Raw genomic sequence first — 26,622 nt, forward strand, 5'->3', positions numbered from 1 at the left:
CCCATGGGGCTGCTGGAAAGGTTGTAACTGTGAAAAACAGTTGTAAGTCACTTTTTTCAGTGTTGTTGTAACAGTCACTAAATGAACTGGTGTAAATTGAGGACTATCTCTAATAGGAAATTTTGTCTTAGTGAAGTTGGTTGTTGGTATGTTTCTTTAGAAGTAGAAGGAAAAGGAAGAAAGAGTGCAGAGCTCTGACTCTGAATCATGTTGCCTATTATCTAAATAAGAGCATTCAGTTCAATGGGACTTAATCCCTGAGTGTGCATGGAGTCATATAGTCTTAATGTGCCTTTAGAATATCAAACATTTTTTCTGATTACTTACGCTTGGGAACATTTTACAAAATTTGGCCCTTTCATTCCGCAATTGCCAAATCTGTCTCCTTTGCTATTGGCTCTTTCAAAGCAAACATTTGGTCCTTTCTTTGCTCCTACAAAATAAATGAAACTTCATTATTCTACATCGAGGATAATTCCGAGACAAGCAACGGGTCACTACATCCTGTTGGCATCCCTGTAGCACATATAAATGCCCATAAACTCTCTTAAGGAAACCCAAAGACCGCATAAACAAAGAAAGGGAACCATCAACAACATGCAATATAAACACACATTATTTAAGATAGACAGGTAGAAAATAGGCAGAATGCACCCAGAAACATAAACTGGCAGGCAGAAGACATGACAAAAATTCTTTAATCTCTCAACACAGAGAAACTCAACCACAGTTTCAACCGGGAAACAGCATCATTTTAGATCAAGCCAAATTCAAAAATTCCTGGAAGCTTGGCATTCTGGGAAACCATCTATAATCAGCACATATTACCTTATCTATGAACCACAGGTAGTTCTTGACTTAGGACCACAATGGAGCCCAAATTTTTTGTTGCTAATGGACATAGTTGTTAAGTGAATTTTGCCTTATTTTGCGACCTTTCCTGTCACCGTTGTTAAGTGAATCTGGCTTCCCCATTGACTTTACTTGTCGGGAAGTCCACAAAAGTTAAACACATGACCCTTGGAAACTGCAAACTCCATCATAAATATGAACAAGTTGCCAACCATCCAAATTTTGATCATGTGACCATGGGGATACTGCAGTGGTCATAATTGTGAAAAACGGTCTTAAATGGGTGCTGTCAGCCAAGCAATGTCGGCTGGCGGCCCCCAGGGGAAGGGCCTTCTCTGTGGGGGCCCCTATCCTATGGAACGAGCTTCCCCCTGGACTTCGCCAACTTCCGGACCTTCGGACCTTTCGCCGCGAGCTTAAGACCTATTTATTTATCCGTGCGGGACTGGCATAGAATTTTAGTTGTTTTTAGGGTTTTAAATTTTTAAATTAGGTTTTGGGATTTTAAAAGTATTTTTAGATTGGGCTAATTTAAATAAGTTTTTTAATTAATATTTTATTCTACTGTATGTATTTGATTGTTGTTTTTATTTTGCCTGTTCACCGCCCTGAGTCCTTCGGGAGAAGGGCGGTATAAAAATTAAATAATAATAATAATAATAATAATTATTATTATTATTATTATTATAATAAATCACTTTTTTCAGTGTAGTTGTAACTTTGAATGGTCATTAAATGAATGGTTGAAGTTGAGGACTACCTGAATTTAAAGGACTTAACTAAAAATTAAGGAAGGAAGCCAACATCCTGTCTAGCAACCAACACCCAAACAAGCAGGAAACAACACCAGATAAACAATGGGGGAAGAATGATATCCTAACTAAGAAACTATCAAGAAAGTAACCACACCCCAACCAAGACTGACAGGGCAAGCCACTATATATAAACAACTAGCAAACCTCACTCTCCTACATATTGATGATATTACTTAGTCTGGTGACAAAACATTCCTCTACAGAGGAATTATTGAGTCTGTCATTTGCACCTCTATAACTGTCTGGTTCGGTTCTGCAACCCAACAAGAAAGACACAGACTTCAGAGGATAATTAGAACTGCAGAAAAAATAATTGCTACCAACCTGCCTTCCATTGAGGACCTGTATACTGCACGAATCAAGAAGAGGGCCGTGAAAATGTTTACAGATCCCTCACATCCAGGACATAAACTGTTTCAACTCCTACCCTTAAAACGACGCTATAGAGCACTGCACACCAGAACAACTAGACACAAGAACAGTTTTTTCCTGAAGGCCATCACTCTGCTAAACAAATAATTCCCTCAACACTGTCAAACTATTTACTAAATCTGCACTACTATTAATCTTCTCATAGTTCCCATCACCAATCTCTTTCCACTTATGACTGTATGACTATAACTTTGTTGCTGGCAATTCTTATGATTTATATTCATATACTGACCATCATTTGTGTTGTAAATGTTGTACCTTGATGAACGTATCTTTTCTTTTATGTACACTGAGAGCATATGCACCAAGACAAATTCCTTGTGTGTCCAATCACACTTGGCCAATAAAAATTCTATTCTATTCTATTCTATAACAGTGATGGCTAACCTTTTTGCCGTTGTGTACCAAAAGTGGGGGGAGTGCGGGAGGTCATGTGCATATGTGCCCACACCATAATTCAAAGCCTCCCGCACCCCCGCGGATATGTGTGTGACCCTCCCACATTGCCCCTGATTTTGGCACACGATGGCATGGTGGGCCCAGCGGCTTTCTAGGAGCCAAGGGGGGCAAAAACAGCTTTCCTCGTCCACCCGGGAGGGCCTCCGGAGGCCAGAAACAGCCCGTTTCCCAACTTCTGGTGGGCCCGGAAGACCCGAAAATCAGTTGGAGCTGAGCTAAGGCAACGCTCGCGTGCCCACCGGTATGGCTGTGTGTGCCACCTGTGGCACACGTGCCATATGTTTGCCATCACGGATCTATAGCATAGCAATCAAGCTTGTAGAACAGAAGAATCCAAACAGATCAACCCCAAATTACATATATTCTTTACTATTGGAATAAAAAATAAAAAAATTTCTAAATAATAAAAAATTTCTAAATAATAATCATCTACATTCCAATACATAAACATTTTCTACATAACACCTGCCAGTTTATTATCGGTTCAATCGATCACAAATGATTCAAACCATACCTTTTCCAAAGAGGGATTCACACTGAGAATCGTAACTTTCACAAATTCCACTGTAACAGTAATCTTTCATATTATTACATGGGTAGCCATCCATAACATACACATCTTCCGGACAGTCATAATAGGTCCCATTGCAATATTCAGGGAGATCACAGGTATTTGATTTTGGTCGACACTCCACTCCTGCTACCTTGAACTTAAAAACAGAATTTTATTGATTTTATTGGTTTCTAATTGTAACACATTGACAGCATTCATATGCCTTTAATGAGAGGAGAGAAGGAGAAAGAGATTTGCGAAAAAGAAAGAAAGGTTGGAATAGTTCCTGGGCTAAACTACTAGAATGGTATGCCAATGATCATATTACTAATTGTACATAAAAACCAAACCAAACCTGCAAGATATATTTATCTTTTAGTCATACTGTATCATATTACCCATAGCAACCAACATTTATTGCCTGTATGAGCACAACCGGATGGCTACACTGAAATGCAAATGTACCAGTCCTTGAGCGAGCAGAATTAGACTGTCCTCTTTGCTGATCTGTATGGTATCTGAGTACCAAAGTCAGCTGGTGCAATTGTCCTTACTTGAATATGGGATAGCAATATGGGTGGCTCTCTCCCATTTTCCATCTTAACCTCCCTACATTATGGATGACTGGCATAATTTATCCAATAGAACTACTATAAAGGATTGTTATGACAAAGGATAGATGTCTCCTTGAGATTTTAGAAGAAAGGCAGGATATAATTAATTAATTAATTCAAACCACAGGATTACAATTAGAGTAGGGGAAGATAAAGTCACAGTCCAAGAAGCAAGTAGGATAGATACAGCTAGACAGAGATAGAGACATATAGATATATTTTCATATATCTAGCTGCAGGATTTTTCAAGCCTGATCATTCCTTTTCTCCATTCTCTCCTTCCCTCCTCCTTTCTCCTTCTGAGGATGTAAATAATTTATTGGAAAACTAGAATGTATGTATGTATTGTATATGTGTGTGTGTATGTATCTATGTATCTATGTATGTATGTGTGTATGCATGTATGCATGCATTCAAACTGAACTTTTCATTAGAACAGACCTGAAGCAGTTAGCTATTTTTTATTTACTTAATTTCTCAGCTCAATCAAGTGACTCTGGGAAGCAACTAATCCTTGTTATGTGACATAACAGTTCTAAGGAAATGCATTTGTCTTCTCTGGAATTGTTTATTTTTTGCATTCTTTTGCCATCACATATTATTGGAGCTTCAGATAGATCTTAGTGATACATACAGTATAAGGAATTTGAATGGACAAATACCAAAGTTTGGTGCTTGTTTCATTTGTTGTATTTAAAAGGCCAACCCATATGCCACATAATAGAAGAGCCATCCTTTTTATGTTCATCAAAGCAATCAGGCTTTGGTAGTGTAATCACAGATGCCATCCTGAATTATTCTCATCTCCCTCTAATGTTCCTGCATGTAACAGTAATAAGATGTTACTGTATACATAAACATACGCATACAATCTTCATGAATGATAATGAATTCAAAACAAATATATCTTAATAAAATATATTAACTTTGCAATTCTATGTATATTTAAATATTGGGGTACACACCTGCTGAACATAATGGGGTTTAATATAAAACATGAAAGCACAGGATTGTACTCCACATCGACACAAAGGACAATCTATTTTACCTGACACTTTTCACAGCACAATCCTTCAGCACATGTTGATCCACGTGTTAGCTTGCAGCTGGCAGCATCACAACAGGGATTGGTACATTCCTGTAAAGAAAATGACTTTGGCTGTATAGTCCATGATCAACTGTTGAAGAAAACTTCCACTGGACTCAGTAAGATCAATATTCTCATCACTGGGATATGACTAAAAGAGTTTTAAGAAACATTTCCACAGAACTTTGCTTTTTAATTGAAGTATCTTCTTTTTAAAAAGCTACCCATTTATAATCATATAATGAAATCAAGGTTTTATAAAAACCTAAAAAACATGCTTGATGGTGAGGAGGAACCTTCTTTTTCTAATGTGATTACTACAAAATTTTACCAAGGAAAGATTTGATAGAGAAAAGAAAACTTCATGGACACGTAGGACAAATCAGTGGCATTCTCCATGTTCATCACCATGAGTGAGGCTAAACAAGTCAGAAACTTTTTTGTCAATCTACAGTACTCTTATTTTCAAAAACTGCATTGTTGCATTAGGGTTACCAATATCAAGATAGCACTGAGGAACAAAATGCAGCAATGAGCATTATATTACTTTCAATGCCAAAAAGTTGTGATGGGGTACAGATGCAACATCTATCTACACCTCCTTAAAGCAACGGCATCTTTTCCTGGTTTCTAAAAATGATGGATATGTGGATCCAGAAAAAGACACAGCTGTGCTAAGGCATTCCAGAAAAATCCTTGTAGGGTTAGCCCTAACCCTAACCCTCACGTAGCATTTTAGAACAGAATCTGGAACGTTGCATAGCCCTAGCATTGGTGTTGTGTGTATGTATAATTCTAGCATATCAATATTTTAAAATATAAATACAAATTACCTACTTTTGGAGTGCCACAATCACATTCTTCATTTCTATCCACAATGTTATTGCCACACATGGGTTCTGTAAAGATATCGCTCGGCTTGGGAGAATTTCTGAGACAGCTTCCTCCACCTCTCAGGATAAGTTGCTCAAAATCATTAGCACTGCAACTGCTGAAGTTCCTAGACCCACTAGAAAGAACAATTTTTTTCCAGGATATAGAGTAATATATTTCCCATTTTGTGCCTAAATTCTACTATACTATACTTCATCATTACACTAAAGCAATGTCGTCCTCTTCAAAATAAGTCTGTTTCTGACTCAGAGAGATACATGATATTGTGAGGCAGAAACTGGCCAATTATTGAAATGGGGAAATATACAAAAACCACACTGTAATTCCTCTAATAGACTTGTCATAATTGAAAAAAGAAAACTTCAAGTCTGCACCCCAGCCAATCTAGAAAAGGCTAGATTCCACCCAGATGATTTTCCCTTCAAATGTTAGGCCAGCTTAATAACTTGCAAAATGTGTCTCAGATAGATGAGTCATAATGAAAGCTATGACTTCATCTTTTTCCTCTGGCACCATTTCTTATACATGACTTGGCACCATGAATGTGTAAACTAAACTCAGCATCCATTAACATTCTTCAAGGGTGGGGCATCTCCATCCATTATTTCTCTGTGATCTCTAGGGTAAAGATTCAGACTATGATAGTTGTCTGTTATTCAGAAGCTTCCTCTCAGTTCAAGATTTTTAAGTGAACCGTTCCATATGGAATTTGTTACTTAGGTCTATCCTAATTTATCCACTTCTACCCAGTCCATTCTCCAAAGAAACAGCAGTTCGTTGTTTCCTCTTGAACCATTTAAGAAAAGTTTAAGGAGTCCTGAAATTGTTTTGTTTTCTTTTGATCGATGCAACTGGATAGGCTCCATAGAATTTGACAAGTATTTTGGATGCTTAAAGTCCTTGTCAAAGTCTTTACCTTCTTTAGGAATGAAAATAGCTTATAAATAGAATGATTATTAGCATGTACCCATAATCATCAATTTATAACGGTTTGTTTGGTGACCAAAGTAACAACGACACTAAAAAAAATGACTTATGCCCATTTTTCACAGTTATGACCATCGCAGCAGCCTCATAGTCACATGATCAAAATTCAGATACTTGGCCACTGACTCATATTTATGATGGTTGCAGTATTCCTGGAGTCATGTGATTATCTTTTGTAACCTTCCAACAAGCAAAGTCAAAAGGAAAACCAGTTGTTAATTACTTAACAACTGAGTTACTAACTTAACAACTGTGGTGATTTACTTAACAACTACAGCAAGCAAGGTTGTAAAATGAGAGAAAACTCACTTAACAACTGTCTCGCTTAGCAATAGAAATTCTGGGTTCAATAGTGGTCATAAGTCGAGGACTGCCTATAATGCTACTAATCAACTTGCATGCAACCTGACAAATGTTTGGATTGCTGTGAATCCTTTGGATAGCACCCCTTTTGCACGTCTTTGTTAGATTAATATTCCAACTTTACTCCAAGAGCTTAAAGCACGTGGCGTCAAGTGATTTTTGTGATGTTTTTTCCCTTTGCAGAGCTGGGGTGGGCGTGGCCTGCGCATGACGTATCTGGCCCTTAGGCTGCTAGTTTGACACCCCTGGCTCATAGGTACGATATCATACGTATCATTCCCTTCTCCAGTTTTATCCCACAACAACTGCTTTGTGAAGACATTGGACTGACAGAAACCAGATCAAATCACTAAAGGAGTTTTATGAATGTGCTTTGACTTGACCTCGAGTCTCTTCAGTTACAGTCTAAAACTTTAACCTTGTACCACATCAGATCTAGGATAGGTAATTATCTGTGTTTTTTTTAAAAAAATTCTTTTTATTTAAATGATAATAATTTCTGTATTCTACTCCAAACATTGTTCAATCCTATTATATCTCTATTTTAAGTCTTCTCCATCCTTTGTATTTTTCCTGTGTCCTCTATTCAACATCTGTCTTTGTTTCCTTGCCTCTTCCCTTCTCCACTAACATAGCTATATCTCAATCACCTGGGTTTAACTAACCAACTTTTCCATTAAATGAAAGCTGTATATAAATAGATTTCAAAAATAAAACATATAATTTTAGCCTCCATCGGTTTCTGTTCATTAAATGTAGCATAACTGAAACTGTAAACACCCTGTCTATAATGTGACTCTAGACTCAAAAATTGTTTCAAGAACAAAGATTTCGTGTTCTCATCAGGTATATGTGCCTACTTTTAAATGCACAAGTATCTGTGATTGAGAACATATAATAGTAATGAAATATTACCAAGAATAGCCTATTAATACAGAAAATACCTTGTTTAAAACAGAAACACAATTCAGAGTATAATTCAGTAGTCTGCTTTTCAAAGAAAATTGAATGCTCATAATTATAATAGTTTGCAATGACCAATATTTTATTAAAGTTAATATCTACAGGGTGTTTCTTCCTGCCATCACTGAGCTAAATGCTCTAACACTGTATCTCCATTGGATTGCAATGCTTGATCCTAAACCAACAAAGATTTGGCATATTAAACTTAATATACAGTATAATTAAAAAAAAAAAACATATATATAAAAATAACGTTAAGCAAATGTTCTTACTTATCTGAACTGTGCATTATATAGGTATCTGCACATCTTCCATCATCATGATTCATACCGAGATTATGTCCCAGCTCATGTGCAACCACTGTAGCATGACTTATCGGATTGTCATGATCAAACTGACAGAAATATCAGCATTGTTAGCATAGGATGGGGTGGGAGATGATTCTTTTTTTTTTTTAAACAAGAAAAACAATAACAGTGGAGAATAGAAAACAACAGCTGAGCTAGACAAATTAAAGTCTATTTCATTGATCATTTTATTTCCCACTTTGAACTCCAAATTCTGATGGGAAGAAGTCCACAAAAAGGACCACAATGTTAGTTGCCGAATTCCATTCCTGCTCAGTTTTGGCACAGCATGCCATTGCTAAAACTCTCTTTTAAGAACATCTCAGCAGGTAGCAATTATGACAGTTCATGGTAATGAACTGCATAGTTATGAAAAGTTTGAAAAACTTTCTTTCCCTGCTCTTAATTAGACCACCCATTTTGTTTAAAATCTGTTTTAAATTTTCTACCTATCATATAAAATTTTATAAAGCTCAGTCATGCTGCCTCTTATCAGCTTATTGTTTATCATATTTTAAGCTTTCGCTGTAGGACAACTGCCTTCGCTCTCATCTGGGTTACTTTTCTATGTTCCTGGTTGCTAGTATTATACTTTGTAGGTGTTCAGCATGACTTTGTCAATGGGTTAGTAGTCAACACCAGAATAGGCATCTGCCAAGTGCTTCTGCTTTCCACAGAAATCTAAACTCAACGATAAACGTTCAAAATCCTGACACAATGTAATGTAAGACTCTATGTTTACAACTGAAACGGGATATTATACTTACCGTAGTGATAGACCCTCCGTGATCTGCACTACAGACTGTGCCAACGAAAGCCATTCCAACTGTTGAACCAAATGGCCTTCTCCTTCTGAAATGCAGGAACAGATTAAAGGGGAAGATGGGTTGAGATGCCTCTCCAGACTGAATAATGTACATATTTTATTTATAGATATTTTGTTTTACACACACACACACACATACAGTGTCTCCCTTACTTCCCTGACCTTTTCAGATGCTATAGTATTTTAACATCCTGAAAAAAAGTTGTTGAATTGGATTGGAGATACATTGGACCCTTGGCCCATTATTTTAATTTCATTTGGTTTTAAGACGGATATAATGTCTTTGGCAGACTGAATATCTTGTCTTTTATGTTAATAGCAGAACAGATATAATTACCCATATTGTATCTTTCCCAATGTTAGATTAACCCTATGCCAGTGATGGCTAACCTTTTTTTCATCGGGTGCTGAAAGCGCGCGCACGCAACAGCGCACATGCCCATACCCATGATGCAATGCCCACCCATGTGCCCTGCCCCCAAAGCGCATATGACCCGCCTCACTCCCCCACCCCCTGCACATGCGCATGTGACCCCCCCACGCTCCCCCATACATGCGTGTGTGACCCCCCCTGTGTTTCAATTTGGGCCTAGCAGGCCTCCCTGAAGCCTCCTGGGACCAAAAATGGGCCGTGAAGGGGGGCACCGCACCCACCCATGCCCCGTTTTGGGCCTAGCAGGCCTCCCTGAAGCCTCCTGGAACCAAAAACAGGGCATGGGGGGGCGTGCTGCTCCCCCCGTGCATGTGCGCGCAGCTCCCGCATGCATGGCAGAGACCCAAAAATTAGCTGGCTAGCATGAGGCACATGCGCATGTGCGATGGAGCTGACCTAGGGCGACAGCTCGTGTGCCTGCAAAGATGGCTCTGTGTGCCACCTGTGGCCATAGCTTCGCCATCACGGTCCTATGTCATGTTAATGACAATTTAATTAAACTATTGCATGAGAATTTTAAACTTTTTTACCCTTTATTTATAATACGCTATAATGGTGTAAAATATATTATGCTCAAAAATTTAAAAATAAACTTGAAACATATTTTGGTTTATATTCTAATAGCTAAGAAAATATTTTTTCTTAGGCAATTAGCAGCAAAAAATATTTTTAAATCCTTGCCAATCCCTACAAATGATCCCTGCAAACATGAAACAAGCATATGCACAAAAATCTTTCCCTAAATGATACTGGGATAAAGATTTCTAAAAATTACTAATATTACAACTGTAGAATTTTCACATTGTTCTCAATATTCCAATATATTTGTATGTGTAATATAAAGAAAAATCCTTACATGATGAGATGACCAATATCATTTCTTGATCTTGTAATAAGATTTGTTTTCCTCCAAGTCACAAATCTCCCCAACACATCTCCAGCTGAATCACCAACCACCTCTATCTGGTTTTCATATGTCCATATTTCCAATCCAATTAGGACAACTTGTATGTTTAAATGACTGAACATCTGTAAATATACAATTTATGACTATTATATCAGTTTCAGTAAATTTAGATAATTCCTTCCAAACTGTTCCCATCTCCAATCCCATCTCTCACCCTCTAAGCTGGTGAGAAATATGCCACGCAAAAAAGTATATCTAGTTAGCCAATGAATGTGAATCAGCACACTGACTAAGTTTACATGTTGAACTCATAGTCCACTTTACCTATGAGTTGAAAAGCAAACCATAATTGACATAATGCATTACCAAAAGGCATAGTTTACAAGTTCCAAGGTTGAGATTTGCAAACCTGGTTACTTAAGGATATTGTCTTTGTTTGAACAGATTCCACAACATGCAGAAATATGCACCCACCAAGGCTTTGTGGTGGGTAATTCGTGCTAACGCGTACAAACCCTTCTCCAAAATTATCACACATAATATGAATTATGCTGCATATGTGTTGAATAGCTATATTCATTTCAAGGAAAAGCAAAAGAACTAATGCAATAAACAAATATTGTAATCCAAAAGTTCCTGTCTCCCGAAATTTACTAGTTATGTTCTCACAAACTATTTGAGATAACAAAGGGGTAAGGTTCATAGCAGGAGGAATCTTTGTGCAACCATGAAAGGTGAGCTAGAAAAAGCATCCTACAACAGACTAATTTGTATAAGAATTGTATGACTTCAAGAAAAAGGATTGTGTAAGAAAGCAAAGCCTGATCTCTGGAATGGGATACTAATACTTATAGGCAATTATAGGCTGTTGAGGTGAACTTCTCTCGATAAGCTGCTACTCTACATATATATACATACATACATACATACATACATACATACATACACACACACACACAAATATAAATCACTGTTTCCCTAATTGTCCAAATAATTACATTGTTTAACATGCTGTGTTTTTCTGATACTGGGGAAAATGGCAGTCACACAGACCAGAAAAGATTTAGGTTGTAAATCTCAATTAGTTCAGGAAATATAAGATCATTTACTCTTAAACTTGTTTCTCTGTGTAAGTAAGATTAAAAACTGATAATAAAATAAATACCTGGAACTTAGCCTAATTTTATTTATTTATAAAAAAGTTTGTGCTGCCTATTGAAACAACTCTTAACACTTACCGTATATACTCGAATATAAGCCGATCCGAGTATAAGCCGAGGTCCCCAATTTTACCCCAAAAACTGGGGTAAACTGGGGACTCGAGTATAAGCCGAGTATAAGCCGAGGGTGGGAAATGAGGCACCTACCGGTTGGGGAAACCCTCCCTCCCTCAGCTGAGAAGGCTGGCGGCTCCCCCGCCCCGCCCTCTCACTGCACCGGCAGGGCTTCCTCGCGCCGTCCGGTAAAATGTGAAAAAAAGAAAAAAAAAAAACTCGAGTATAAGCCGTATATACTCGAGTATAAGCCGAGGGCTTAAAAAAAAACTCGAGTATAAGCCGTATAGACCCGAGTATAAGCCGAGGGGACGTTTTTCAGCACAAAAAACGTGCTGAAAAACTCGGCTTATACTCGAGTATATACGGTAATTACATATAATTGACATAAAATTTTTATATAAAAAGAAATATTATAAAAATGCTACAAGCAATATTAAATATAAATATTAAAATTATAAGAACAGCAGTAGGTTTTAAGTTTTGTTCTGAAGAATAACAAGAAAGGCCCTGGCACAATTCATAGATTCCTTTAATAGATCAAAATCTCTTACAAATATGTTTGCTTTTGTCTGATATATATATTTCATGAAGTTAACAGCAACAAAGTCTAGCTATAAATGGAATTACGTTACATAAATAGTATCTCATTTTTGCAGCATCAGAATGTAAAAGTAACTTCTGTACCTTGGGGTTGGTTTTTTAAAACCTATGTTGTGACCAGCTTCAATTATGGAAATTACATTATTGTCCTATTTTTTATTTTCTCTTAAAAAGTGACATAACAAATGAGTAACAAATATGCTGACTTACCCCATCTACATAATTAATCAATTCAACTGTTTCTTTCTGTACAGCTTCAATAGTTCTTTTGAATAAATACTAAAACATTAAAGAAAGAAGACAATCTAATCAGGAAAGGCAATTAGGAAATTTTTAAAAAAATCGCATAGCAACGTTGGTCCACCAAAAAATCCAAAATCTAAAATTAGGTACTTTCATACAGACTCCAATTTAACACAATTTAAGTATCATTAAATTAAGGCCATTAGTCATCTATTTATCTCTTGCCTAGGGCGAAACTCAACTTTTTGTCCTGGCAGAAATAAAAACTTATTACTGTGTTCCTATCAGCAATGGAGCGACAGAGAAATTCTGGATATAATACCAGGAAGCCAAAGATATTTGGCTGAGAGAAATTACCCTGTTCTTATCAACAACCATATAGAGTTCGATGTATCGTTTCTCTGGCAGCACAGTTCTTCTTTTCTGTAAAATTGAAAACAGACCCGCATGACATAGCTGTTTATTTGGAATTAGTTCAAAATTATAGTTCAAAAATTAAGTAAAAAGTTAACACCAGGCATTTGAAGCCAATTCATGATGTGAACTATTGTTGTCTGAAAATAATCAATCTCATTTAGATCGGTCAAACTATTATTTTCAAAATCGAATCAAATCAAACTTCCTTGTTTGCTTCTAGTATTTCAATTCAAACTGGATTTGGGATCAAACTGTGAGGCAGCAGTACATTTTTCCCTTTTTTTCCAGAGAATTATCTGAATTTGACTTCAGGTGTAGTAACTCAAGATACAGAATTTTAAATTATTATTTTATCTTTGTTCCCCACCCCCTTTCCAAGCACTATTTAATTTCAGAAAGAAATAACATGAGGAAAAAGTGTCCTCGGTGTGAAGTAAATAATTTGTTAAAAGTGAAAGAGGTGTGGCTAAAATCTAGAATACATAGATTAAAGCATGCAATATTTGAAAAATAAGATTAAAATATATTTACCCTTCGAAGTGTATCCTTACTGAAAGGATAATGTGACATATTAGTGTATTTCAAAATCTGTTCATGATACTGGTCATCATTTTGTACACCACAGGAAAAAGGTTCATGAGATTTATCTAATACATAAAAAAAGTGTTCAAATTTATTTGATCCCTTAACTGGCTCCATGCCATATTGCTTGTCACCAATATAGAGGATTCCCCTAAAAAGGACAAGAAAAGTTATTTAATCAAAGGTTAGCTATATAAACAAAAATAACTCTAAATAAGTATACAATGTACTATGTAGCAATATCACAGTACAAATCTACTAGTTTCTCAATAAGGAAATATAATGATATGTCTTTAGTCCTCGATTTACAACCACAGTTGAGCCCAGAATTTATGTGAGAAATTTGTTAAATGAGTTTTGTCCCATTTTATGACTTTCGTTGCCACATTTGTTAAGTGAATCATTGCAGTTGTTAAATTAGTAATATGGTTGTTAAGTGAATCTGGCTTGTCAGAAGGTCACAAAAGATAGTCACATGACCCCAGGACACTGCAACAGTCATAAATATGAATCTGTTGTCAAGTATCTGAATGTAAATCACATGACCATGAGGATGTTGCAATGTTCGTAAGTGGGAAAAATGATCATAAGTCACTTTTTCAGTGTGGTAGTAACTTCAACCAGTCACTAAATGAATTGTTGTACGTTGAGGACTAACTGTATAAGGAGAACTAATGTCAGATTCAGTTCTGGCAAAAATTTCTAGAAGTATACACGTTTTGAAAGACCAGATAACTTTTCAAAATTGCAATAATGTAAACTAGGCAGAGGAACATTTGGTTCTCCAAATGTTTCTGAAATACACTCTCCCATTCTCCTTCACCATTGGCCTTATTGGCTGTGACTACTGGAGTTATTCTTCAGCAAATACTGGAAGGCAATAGATGTAAACCATACTTTAATCTACACCAATAGCAACCCACTGTCTCTTATCAGCCTTTTTCAATCTGGCCTTGTCCTGATGCTAGAACTCTCAGTCAGTATAGCTAAAACCAAGGAATCTTGAGAATTACAGTCCTAACACATCTAGACCCTTCAAACTTTCAAAAATTACATGAAGATGATCCATGATTATTTTCACCATTGCTGAACTGAAATACTGGGAGGGGGGGAAAAAACCGCTAGCCTGCTCTAAGCTACTGCTACAATCCACTTTCACAGGGTGTCAAACTCAATTTTCATGGAGGGCCGCATCAGGGTTGTACTTGACCTCAGGGGGCTGGGGTGGGCATGGCCAGGGTGGGTATGGCCAGTTGACATCATTCATGTTGGGGGCACCTGTGGTGGCCCGAGTGCTCTGCCAGCGAAAACAGGCCTCTAAGCTCCATTTCTGGCTGCGACTGTCTCCTGCAACCCTCTGCCAGTGAAAATGTAGCTCGCAAGGACCGCATGTGTCCCTCCTGGGTTCTGTTTTCTCTGGCAGAGGCACTGCAGGCCTGCCATTCGCTGTTTCCCAGGCAGTCCCATGGGCCAGGTTTAAGCACCCCGTGGGCTGGATTCAGCCCGCGGGCCTTGAGTTTGACACCCCTGCACTATCAGAATAATTCCTTATTCTCCAAACAGTCCCTGATGGCAAAATGAAGATGTTGTTGTATCTGCTATGGTTGTGGAATGGGACAATCCTGAGCTTTTCCAACCCTTTTATTCTATGATTAAATGAAAGAATAGGAAGAATAGAGGAGAGTGGGGATCTTAGTTATCTAGTTATTCATTTTGCATTCCAGTGTTAAAGAATGAGACAAAGAAAGCATTTTGTTTTGGGTACTACTAGAGGAATTAAAATAAGCTCCCCTTATTTGAGTGAAAGCTCAGAAGCAAAGATTGGATGAAACAAGATACAAAACAACACAGTAGGTTCAGCTATACCACAGCTGAGTCAGAAATGTCTTAGCAAAACTCTTTAAAACAACTTATATTTGTGGAAATCTCGACTGCTGAGTTGACTTCAAATTAGCACAGAATATGAAAGTGCCCCAGGCCTCACTTTCCTCTGTTGCATTGAAAACTACTTGTCTGCAAGTACTGACAAAAAGAAAAGAAAGATTATACCTAAGGCCATCACAGGTACTGAGGGCAAGCAGAGAATCTGGAACACCTTCAACATTTCCATGGTAGTAACAGTGGGCCTGAAATCAGATAGTTAACAGCAGTTTTCATAAGGCAAACAGCAGATCCAATTTATTATCTGATGGAAATAAGGATGCCATACAGGTAGTGTTCAATCTATGAGCACTATTGGGACTGTAATTTCTGTTATTTAAAATCGTTAAGTGAGTCCTGTCGGATTCTACAATCTTTTTTTGCCACCATTGTTAAGTAAATCACTGCAGTTGTTAAATCAATTGTGCAATGTTAAGCAAATCTGCTTCCCCCATTCGCTTTGCTTGTTGGACCTACCTGGGAAGGTCACAAATGGTGGTCATGTGACACACACACCCCAGGACACCAAAACCATTGTAAATACATGCTGGTTGCCACATGCCCAGATGTTAATCACGCTGCCATAGTTATAACAGCAAGTATTACTTATAAACCACTCCCCCCCCCCGGTCACTGTAACAGTTGCTAAATGAACAGTTGTAAACCAAGGACTATCTGCATTCACTCAGTTTCTAAGACATGTGTTATACAGTTCTGTGGGTTGTAATGCAGATAATGTTTATCCTGCTACCTTAAAATTATCTGTAACATGATCAATGCCAACAGACCTACAACAGTAATAGAGCAATTACACAGTTGTTTTTATTTCCTGCTTCTCTTCCTGCCAAGCATTGCTTGAAAAGAGAGATTCCATGCAGGTACTTACATCCAGCCATTTTATTTTCCTATGAATGACACATGCGAAAGGAAAGATGTAGAAGGAAAGATGATAAATCTCCACGACATGCTTACCGTGGAGGTTTCTCATTTTCTTTCCTTTGTGTTTCACAGAAAAATGAGATGAAAGTTTTGTATGGATCATTATAAATCATTTCTTGCTATGGTTTGAAACAATTAAGATATAATAGTTCTCTGGATCATTTTTATATAAAGGATATAGTGACAGGGCTTTTATAGTGTGGTTGCGATGTGTGATGTGGTTTGTTGTTTTTTGCCCAGTGTAATGTGCAAACACTAAATTGCTGCTATTTTAGTTAGGCAAACCTGTAGGCATAGAACTATTCTATGTAATACAAAACAATGTGCATTCTAATTTTGATTTTCACAGGACTTTCCCATTTAGGGAACTTCAATTGCTTTCTACATATAGTTTCTTCCCCCATTTTTAAAAAAAAACACATTTCCTGCATTGGAAGACAAGCAGTATCAAAGAGCTAGGTTAGCTAACTATCTCTGCAGAAAAATGTACATCAAAGAATTTAATAGCCAAAACCTCCAGGCCTTGGGGGCTCCAGGACAGCCAAACTCAATACAAATATGTAGTCTTTGATACTATGTTTTGCATAAAATTCAGCCAAGACAATGATAATGTTTTAATTGGCTCAAACAGTGCAAAGCTACATTTTAGCAAGATTTGTTGGAAGTCTAGATCTAATCCTGCATTCCTTTTTGGAAAGCAATTTTCTCAAGCTTCAAATCCACTCCTCTTTAAGCCACGAATGCCGTAGAATGGCAGCCTTTTTAAGTTTTCAAAAAACATTTTTATTAGCAGATAAAGTTATTGGCAAAAAGGTCAACTTAGATAAAAAATTACCAAGTTAATTACTCATTTGGCACCCATGGCAGTGAGTTGATCTGGGGCTCAAAGGAAGTGAATTGTACAGTATTTTTTAGATTCATGATGTCTATCCATCCCATGCCCAATTGAAAGAATATTCTGGAGATGCTATTTTCTGTGGGAGTCCTAGAACATCAGTCAGAAATATCTACAACTCAAATTCACAGGCAAGTTCAGACTGAGTAATAAAGTATCTTATAAAATCAGTCATTAGTTGTACGATAAAAATGCTGCTAGTAAAAAAATATAGTTTCTTAAGATATATTGTTTAACTTCCCAGACTATTAATCATCATGGCAAAGGAGGAAATACAGTGTATTCCAAGAACCAAATCTGACAAAATAGCCTTGGCACAGAAAAGTGGTTTTCTGCAATGAAATGATCTTTTTCTTGTGTTTCACACATGCTAGAATACAATTCACACCATATCCAGCTACTAGAGCCATTGGAAAAGGTTTTGTACAACTCAGAGCCTTATTTATTCATTTATTTTTTACCTTTCCTTCGGGAACTCAAGAAGGGGCATTTGTCACTGTTCGTGCGTCTCATTTATCAAAATAGATGGCTCAGCAGTTAAAAATGCTGTGCTTGTCAACTGGAAAGCTGACAGCCTGGGTTCAGGACCCAAGCGCTGCGTGATAGGGAGTATTCTTGTTACTTGCTCCAGTTCCTGCCAACCTAGCAGTTTGAAAGCATGTAAATGCAAATAGATAAACAGGTATCACTTCAGCGTTCTGTGCGCCTCGGTGTACAGTATATTTGTGCTGCTCACATGACCACAGAAGTGTCTTTGGAGAACACTGGCTCCCTCGGCTAAGAAATGGAGATGAGCACTGCCCCTTAGAGTTGGACACAACCAGACGGGGAAACCTTCACCTTTACCTTTAATAATAAAAACTAGAATAAAAAGTTGGCTTCTTCACAGATACAACATACCTGAGTTTCCACAGGAGTGCTCTCCAGCTTGCCCTCTTGGTTATAAGTATATATTGTGAACTTTTCCCCAAGAAGGTTTCTGCAACAAATTTCAATTCAATAGTATTTTAAGTTGCAGGCTATTCATCAATGAATGATAACACTACAACACTTTAAACACTTCAAAGTTCATAATAAAATTTACCCACATACCAATATTTTAATGAAATATAAGCTGGATTTGATTTTTTTTTAAAAAATTATTAAGTAAACATTCAAGCATTTTTAAATATGGAAATCTAATCATTTTAAGCAATGGTAGTGCCATATCCTATTAATCCGTCATGTAGTGTAATGTTAAAATGTAACATTAAGCAATGAATTAAAACAATAATGATTCATAATCATTAATAGTTAATTGTTAATAATTATTATTCTAGTAATACAAGAAATGGAAGCATCCCATGTAGTTTAGCAAAGATCTCAGTGGTCAGAATGTAATTCTATACTGTGATATCCTTCCATCATCTTAAGACTTTTCCTAGTCAGTAGAAGGAACACCTTCATTACCTAAATAAGACACTAGTTCTAACTTTTATTGTGCAATTACCCTGCTATATTCATCATTTAAAAGCCTGCCAATATTATCCTGCATTTCTAACATTTTGATCTTTTTCTATGACTATTTTCATAATTTATGTTTCAAGAGAAAATCAAGGTGGAAAAAAAATAACTATGCTGTGCCTTGGAGCTTAGTGCTAGATTAGCCCTGCAATATCTTTGTGCCAAAATTAATTATACAATAGTTATTGTGTAATAATCTTAAAATGCCAAGTATTTTGAACAAGCAGCATTCCAGTAGGTATTGCCAAGATATTATATATCCTGAGTTACTCTCACAAGTTATTCCTGTGACACGCTTGTTCAAGTCAGCCACTAATCATGTCAGATTTCCTTACTGAAAGGAAACTAACCCAATTCAATTAACCCCTTTTGCTGTTTTAAGTCACATTTAATCATCCCATTGATCCAGTTATGCATCTCATGTAAATAGAGTGATGGAGATGTTCCAATAGATATTTATGATTTAAGGTAAGATTTTATGATTTAGATATAGATTTCTTGGTCTTTGCTTTTCACATGTATTACTTACGGGGTACTGCTTGTTGCAGTACCTACTCTACTGTATTGCAGTTACCAGATCCTAACTGACAATGTATTTATAAAGATACTATTAGCAAGTAATGCTTTAACTGAGGACCCAGATTGTTGGGGGGGCAATAAGTTGACTTTGTAAAAATATACAAATAGAATGAGACTATTGCCTTATACACTGTAAGCCGCCCTGAGTCTTCGGAGAAGGGCGGGGTATAAATGTAAACAAAAAAAAAAAAAAAAAACTTGTCCCTCCTATTTTTTGTTTGTTATGCTTTGTCCTTAAATGTTCTGAAATGACAAGGAAGACTTGTATCATTTTCACTGTATGACCTAATGCTCCAATGAACTAAATCCAGTTCAGCTAGACTGTGGATTCCATAAGTCCCATCTGTTTCTCATCTGCAAAAGCCATCTGCATTTTACAAAACTTTTCATTCTGATAACATATGCTCATAAAACATAGGATCCACACCCAACATATTTTCTTTCCTCAGGCACCTACAATAAAGTTATTTCAGCCCACAATCTAGCATAACTTCTCAGTTCTTGTGAGATAAAGAATATTCTGGGGTTTTTTTTAACTCAATATCTCATTCCCAATAGAATATTTCTATCTGATCTCTATGCTAGCAAATGCCATTCTTTAAAGGGTTTCTTCTATTGTATTTTACTTTTCAAACTGCTTATTTTAGTGAAATTCTCATATCCCTAAAAAAAAGTTAAAATGAAATAGAAAAAAGATTCAGAACTGCATCTAACATACTTATTTTTCTTTAATTTCAGAATGTGTGTTCCATTTCCAGTTTGGATCAAGTAAGATAGCTGATCATCTAAGTGTTCCTGAAATATAATCAGAAAAATTTATATACGTAAAGACCATTTGACATGTACTTCACCAATTCTTTGAAATGGTGCTGTTGATTACAAAAAAAACCTTATGCTGGTACAGTTATGCTTACTTTTTAACCAGAAAATAAATCAAACAGCTCAGTCCGGCTTGACATTTAATATACTGCATGTCATACTGTATCTTCTGCAACTTAGATGCATTTAAAAACAAAATGTGTGTGTGTGCACACATACCTATAGATACATACTTTGTTTATTTATTTATTTATTTATTTATCTAGGTATTTGGGAATTTAAAAGAGCCATGGTGGTGCAATCAGAATGCAGCACTGTAGGCTACTTCTGCTGACTGCTGGCAGTTCGATTCTCACTGGCTCAAGGTTGACTCAGGGTTCCATCCTTCCGAGGTCAGTAAAAAGGATCCAGATTGTAAACAGCTTAAAAAGGCTATAAAGCACTGTGAAGTGGTATATAAGTGCTATTGCTATTTATGTATGGTATGAACATACATGGACTTACAACATGTATTAATATTTTACCTAGACTAAAAACACAGTAAAATATTAACTTTTTAAAAAGCTATATTTGGATACCAATGTCTAGGGCCATCTAACCATTGAAGCGCAACACCGTTTATCGGAGGGGGGGGAGTTAGTGAACCTATATATGCCCTCTGCTTACAGCTGGTCACAATGTGATCTACAGTTTGATGTGAGACCCCACAGTCACACTGAAGGCAGGATGCTATGTCCCATTTATACAGTGAATCCCGGCAGATGCCAAGTAAAGTGCAAATCCTATTCCGGTTACATATACATATGTAGATAGTTAGTAAGCGCCAATATAAATCTGCAATGTACATACATTAATCCAAGGTTGTAGATCTACATAGTGTAAATTATATTCTGACAATGTAGCTAAATTCACTGGATTTCTTGATGGATTAACATGGAAAATAGAATATGCTGCCACCTTTCCCCAGCATGTTTTGCAATACAATAATATTTTACAGCCCTTTCCTAAATGGTTTACAGGGTCAGCATATTGTCCTCCTTTTACTGACCTCAGAAGGCTGAGTCAACCTTGAGTCAGTCAGGATCAAACTCCTGGTAATTGAATGCAGAGTTAGCCTAATATTGAATGCAAATATTGCATTCTAAGCACTGTGATACCACGGTTCTTGATTCAATTGCAACAATGATGTTAATGTTGCAGTTGAAGTGCTCCATGGACTCTTGGCTTGTTCAGATCCCTTCCATTTCCTCTTGGGTACAAGGCTAGGTCTCTTTGACATCAAAGAGGTCCAAAGGGTCTGCTGGATCCAATGTTTTCCAACTCTTAATCTCAAGGAGATTAATTTATGTGCATTCTAGACCTGCCATGAAGACATTTGTCCCGGAAAGGTGGATGGATGGTTGAATGGATGGATGGGGGGATGGGTGAATGGAGAGAGGGAGGAAGGAGGGAGGAAGGGTTCTTTTCTTTTAATGGTAGTTTTATACTATCCAGCCTTTATAAACTTAAAGATAGGATTGCTGTGTCTGGCTACCAACCATGTTGATAAAAAAAAACCCTGATAAAATATGTGATAAAACATTTTCTTATTAATACTAGTAGTGTCTCTGCAGCTATCGAAGTGCTGTCCCGGTGTCTGGAAGCCGTACGGGTCTGGATGGGGAGAAACAGGCTCAAGCTCAATCCCTCCAAGACAGAGTGGCTGTGGATGCCGGCATCCCGGTACAGTCAGCTGAGTCCACGGCTGACTGTTGGAGGCGAGTCATTGGCCCCGATGGAGAGGGTGCGCAACTTGGGCGTCCTCCTGGATGAACGGCTGTCTCTGGAAGATCATTTGACGGCCGTCTCCAGGAGAGCGTTTTACCAGGTTCGCCTGGTGCGCCAGTTGCGCCCCTTTCTAGACCAGGATGCCCTATGCACGGTCAGTCACGCCCTCGTGACGTCTCGCCTGGATTATTGCAACGCTCTCTACATGGGGCTCCCCTTGAAGGGCATCCGGAGGCTGCAGTTAGTCCAGAATGCGGCTGCGCGGGTGATAGAGGGAGCCCCTCGTGGCTCCCGTATGACACCTATCCTGTGCAGACTGCACTGGCTACCTGTGGCCTTCCGGGTGCGCTTCAAGGTCTTGGTAACCACCTTTAAAGCGCTCCATGGCATAGGGCCGGGTTATTTACGGGACCGCCTACTGCTACCGAATACCTCTCACCGACCCGTGCGCTCTCACAGAGGGACTCCTCAGGGTGCCATCAGCGAGGCAGTGTCGTCTGGCGACGCCCAGGGGAAGGGCCTTCTCTGTGGGGCTCCCACCCTCTGGAACGAACTACCCCCAGGACTTCGTCAACTTCCGGACCTCCGAACCTTCCGTCGCGAGCTTAAAACACACTTATTCATCTGTGCAGGACTGGATTAGATTTTAAATTTATTGGTTTTAAATGGGTTTTATTATTTATACTGTTTTTAAATATTCGGCCTTGTAAAATAAGTTTTTTAATTGTTATTTTAATCTGTATTTATATGTTTTTATTTGCCTGTGAACCGCCCTGAGTCCTTCGGGAGATAGGGCGGTATATAAATTTGATTAATAAAAAAAAATAATAGTACCCTAAATTGTCTGGCAATAGCAACTAAATCAATATAGTGCTATTATTTTCCTGATTTTGTTTAATTAGTAGGACATAGATTGACCAACAATGCATGTCTTGTCTACTGATATACATTGTTAAAAACTGTAGCATATTATCTGAGGAGCATCACAGGAATGAAAATAATTTAAACAGAAACAAACCTCATTAAAATGTGTCCAGCGCTTCTCTCTGTCTGTTAATCTTCTAGGAATTATAATCTCATATGTGGAATGCCTAGAGATCTGTTGAGTATGTCCGCCTAAAAATAATTTTTTAAAAAGTTAGTATAGAGAGATTTTCCAAAAACTTCTTAGTTTTATTAAGTACAATTATAAAGAATGCAGACTTTTACTTTGCCATGTATTTATAATAACTAAGAGAATCCACAAATCAGAAATAAGGTGGTGACACTTTCTCAGACTAACAAATTTTATTAAAAGGCAGATCAGATGTGGAAAGTGGCTAAACTGATGTAGGACTGAAATTGGAAAGAGGCAGTCGATTCCCCAGAAATATCAATGATTTCTTTGCAGTATGGGGGAGACAATTCTTGCTTAAACAGCAGAAGCATCTAGATCTGGGCCTAGAAAGTCAACTCCATTTTCTACACTTCCATTTATTTTACCTCTATACTCTGTGCATTAAGCATGAAAAGTTCAAAGAAACCAATTCAGCAAAACCAGGGACAGTTTCTTGGACAGGTGAGAATTGCGGACAACTTGAGAGGGAGAGAAAACAATGGGTTTAAAAAGTGAGCAAATGAATAAATCCAGTTTGAGAAAACCTGTGGGTAATTCAATCTCTCTTTCTCTCTCTCTTTTCAAACCCGGAGTACAGTATTTCATTTTGACAAATAGCCTTTTCACAGGGGCACCACGCTCAACTTTTTCTGTCATGGTCAGCATCATTACCCGTGACAGCAATGGGTGTTTTAAAGAGGCAGAGAGCTCTCCCTCCCTTAACCCCTTATTAAACTTTTTCCCTCCGCCTAGGTCTATATGGCTGTGTCGATTCTGAAAGTTCCTCGGGAAACGAGAAATGTGCTTCACAGCTGCCCTTCAACAAACAAGATCAACTGCCAGTCAACTCTTTCACTGAAAACGCCTTTGCTGGGAAGCGGACCCACTGACAACATTTCCTTCCATATAAGGAACCTCCAGATCATTTCCCAAGAATTCGGGCTTGACCGTTTCTTTCTTTCTTTTTTTTAGCTGCCACTCTCCGCTGCTCTTCCGAAAGCCAACCAAGACCATTACTTGCCCAGGGCTACGACTTGCTTTCCCACGGCGCTGAGTCCCAAGACGAGGAAGTTCAGGTAACAGGCTGCTAACATGATCCGCTCTGCCAGCTTCGACGACCGAGGCGGGGACAGCCCTGGAGGAGTTCATCGGACGACTGCTGGTAAACAACCGCTCTTGAAACCTTAGGCGCTCAGCGGGAGGAGTTCACAAACCCCTCCCCACCGACGGGGGAGCGCCGGTCCTGAGATTGATGAACTAGTTTCAGCGCATTTGAAGCCCTGGCCACGTGCGCGCTCGGCGATTGATAGAGCCGCACGGCAGCGAGCGAAGGGCAAAGGAGGGGGGGGGGGAGTTTTCGCAGAAAAGGAAGTTAAAGACAAGTGTTTGTTTGTTTTTTAAAGTCGATCTCAAGCCCGGATTGCTTCTGAGATGAGATAGTGAGTCTGTATAGATTCTCAGTCATCCAAGTTATGATTGGATGAGAAGCGAAAGGTCTTCAAAGGAAAACAAAAAACAAACAAGTCCAATTGCCTCCTGAAAAAGCACCTTTGGCACGTTCTGAGGGTGATGATGGCTAGCTGACACACCACGATGGCGTCTTATATAAAAATAAATAAATACATCTCATTTACACTCCAATAAAGAGAGCACGTCCCTCACGTGCGTTTAGATTCCAAGAGGTTGAAAACTTCGAGGGAGGGAGGGCGGGCAGGGCCAAAGACCAAATTCCAGACCCAGAAGCAAGCGAAATTAAGTAGTGTAGGAAGTTAGCACCCATCCCCCTTCTAGAAGAATGAAATATTTTAGGAAATATTAAAAGGGCAGAATATTATATTTCCCTGGATGAAAAATTGAGAAACATGTTTTAAGGACAATGCAGCTTCCTGCCTCCCCCCACCTTTGTCAATGGGCCAGAGGCAGAAACTCATTCTCCCCACCTTTGTCAATGGGACCATCATCTGCCACACAATAGGACCCATCTAGCAACAGAAACTCACCACATGACACCTGGGAAGATTACATCAGCCAGCAAGGCTAGCTAAGACCCCCACCCCCTGGGAATCTGACAACCAATCAGGATACTCTTCCTGTGCCCCAGGAAGTTCAAAGCTCAGAGAAAGCATAAAACCAAGGCACCCTCAGTATCTCGCCCCTTTTCTGTTCAGGAACTCAAGCCATGTGAGTCCTGTCCACCATTAAACAATCTTTCCAAGCAGTCTCCATGTTTCCAGTGTCTTTTTCCCCACTTGGAACTGAACCCAGATGGACGTTTCTTCCAAGAGTAGCTTAACCATAATGTGGTTAGAATCAGCATTTCTCCATTTCAGCCATTTCAGTATCTTCCATTTAAGGGAAGTCCACACAATTTAAAGTTACTGAGGTGGTGTTTTTTTTTTTAATGGATTAACAGAGTTGTAAGAGACCTTGTAGGTGGTCTAGTCCAACCCCCCTCCCCAAGGAGACGCTACACCAGAGGTTCCCAATCTTTTTCGGTTTGCGGCTCCCATAACACTTCGGATTTTTTCCGCGGCTCCCTTAATAGGTACATCCGATTTTTTTTTTAATTTTTGTCTTTTTTTCTGAATTTTTTTCTGAAAGCTGAAATCTTTTCTGTTAACTTTAAAATGTGCATATTGCCTCCTTGTAAAGAGAGATTCAACACATTCAACTTTTCAAAGATATCACATAGGTATGTGAGTTTAATCAAAAAGTCTGTTTCTACAAAGTGTTTGGCATACTCATGTTTTGCTGATGGACGCGCCGTCTCCTTTGATGGGAGCGGCCTCTGTGGAACTTTCCCAGGCGTGGGGTCCCTGCTTGGTCTCGGAGTTTGGCCTCGCGATCCCCTTGTTCCTCCGGGTCTCCGCCTTGTGGAGGAGGTGGCTGTTCTCGCCTCCAGCCTGGCTCACCTGGGAGGAACTAACGGGGTGGTTTTGCTATTTTCTGCGCAGCCCCTCTTTCCCGATGCCGTCGAGCGTGGTGGCCGCGGCCGTGTTGGGCAGCGTGTCGGGTGGTCTGGGAGCCCAGTGGCGCCGCGGGCAGACTGGAGGAGGTGCGCCGTTTCGCCAGGCGGCGGGTCTGGGCGGGCGCTGTGGTTCAGGCGGCGGGCGGGCCGGAGCTCGCGCTTCTCCTTTGGTCCGTCGTCGGGCGTCTGCCGTCTTCCTGCCTGCTGTGGCCTGCCCGCGTGTGGGTGTGCGCGCTGAGGTCCCTTGGCTTTTGGAGTTGTCCCGAGTTGCGGTGTGCGAGTCCTGGTCGCTGCGGCCGTGTCCGGCTTTGTGCGTCTGGGATCTCGCGGCACTGCGTGTGGAGCGGACGCTGCTTCTTCGCGGCTCCCTTGTGGCGGTGGCGCGGCTCCCGGGGGACCCCCCGCTCACAGTTTGGGAATCACTGCGCTACACCATTTCTGATGGCAGTCCAATCTTTCCTGTATATATATATACACACACATAT

At 38.9% G+C, this 26,622-nt stretch overlaps 1 protein-coding gene across 1 annotated transcript in view; it reads right to left on the reverse strand.

The window, feature by feature from the left end:
* Positions 1-24,469, reverse strand: part of LOC131200662 (disintegrin and metalloproteinase domain-containing protein 9-like) — a 40,905-nt gene extending 16,436 nt beyond the window's left edge. Inside the window, exons 1-15 of the mRNA XM_058187773.1 lie at positions 24,191-24,469; positions 23,092-23,189; positions 20,206-20,282; positions 18,306-18,384; positions 15,701-15,777; positions 13,601-13,802; positions 13,010-13,075; positions 12,620-12,688; positions 10,482-10,654; positions 9,134-9,218; positions 8,292-8,413; positions 5,650-5,821; positions 4,774-4,863; positions 3,073-3,268; positions 328-433 (exon numbers count right to left, since the gene is read on the reverse strand). Coding sequence (XP_058043756.1) covers positions 328-433; positions 3,073-3,268; positions 4,774-4,863; positions 5,650-5,821; positions 8,292-8,413; positions 9,134-9,218; positions 10,482-10,654; positions 12,620-12,688; positions 13,010-13,075; positions 13,601-13,802; positions 15,701-15,777; positions 18,306-18,384; positions 20,206-20,282; positions 23,092-23,189; positions 24,191-24,263 — 1,685 coding nt within the window. The 5' untranslated portion in view covers positions 24,264-24,469. The remainder of the gene's footprint in view (positions 1-327; positions 434-3,072; positions 3,269-4,773; positions 4,864-5,649; positions 5,822-8,291; positions 8,414-9,133; positions 9,219-10,481; positions 10,655-12,619; positions 12,689-13,009; positions 13,076-13,600; positions 13,803-15,700; positions 15,778-18,305; positions 18,385-20,205; positions 20,283-23,091; positions 23,190-24,190) is intronic.
* Positions 24,470-26,622: the final 2,153 nt, after the last annotated feature.

This window comes from Ahaetulla prasina, chromosome 6, assembly GCF_028640845.1.
Source record: "Ahaetulla prasina isolate Xishuangbanna chromosome 6, ASM2864084v1, whole genome shotgun sequence".
Taxonomy (NCBI): Eukaryota; Metazoa; Chordata; class Lepidosauria; order Squamata; family Colubridae; genus Ahaetulla; species Ahaetulla prasina.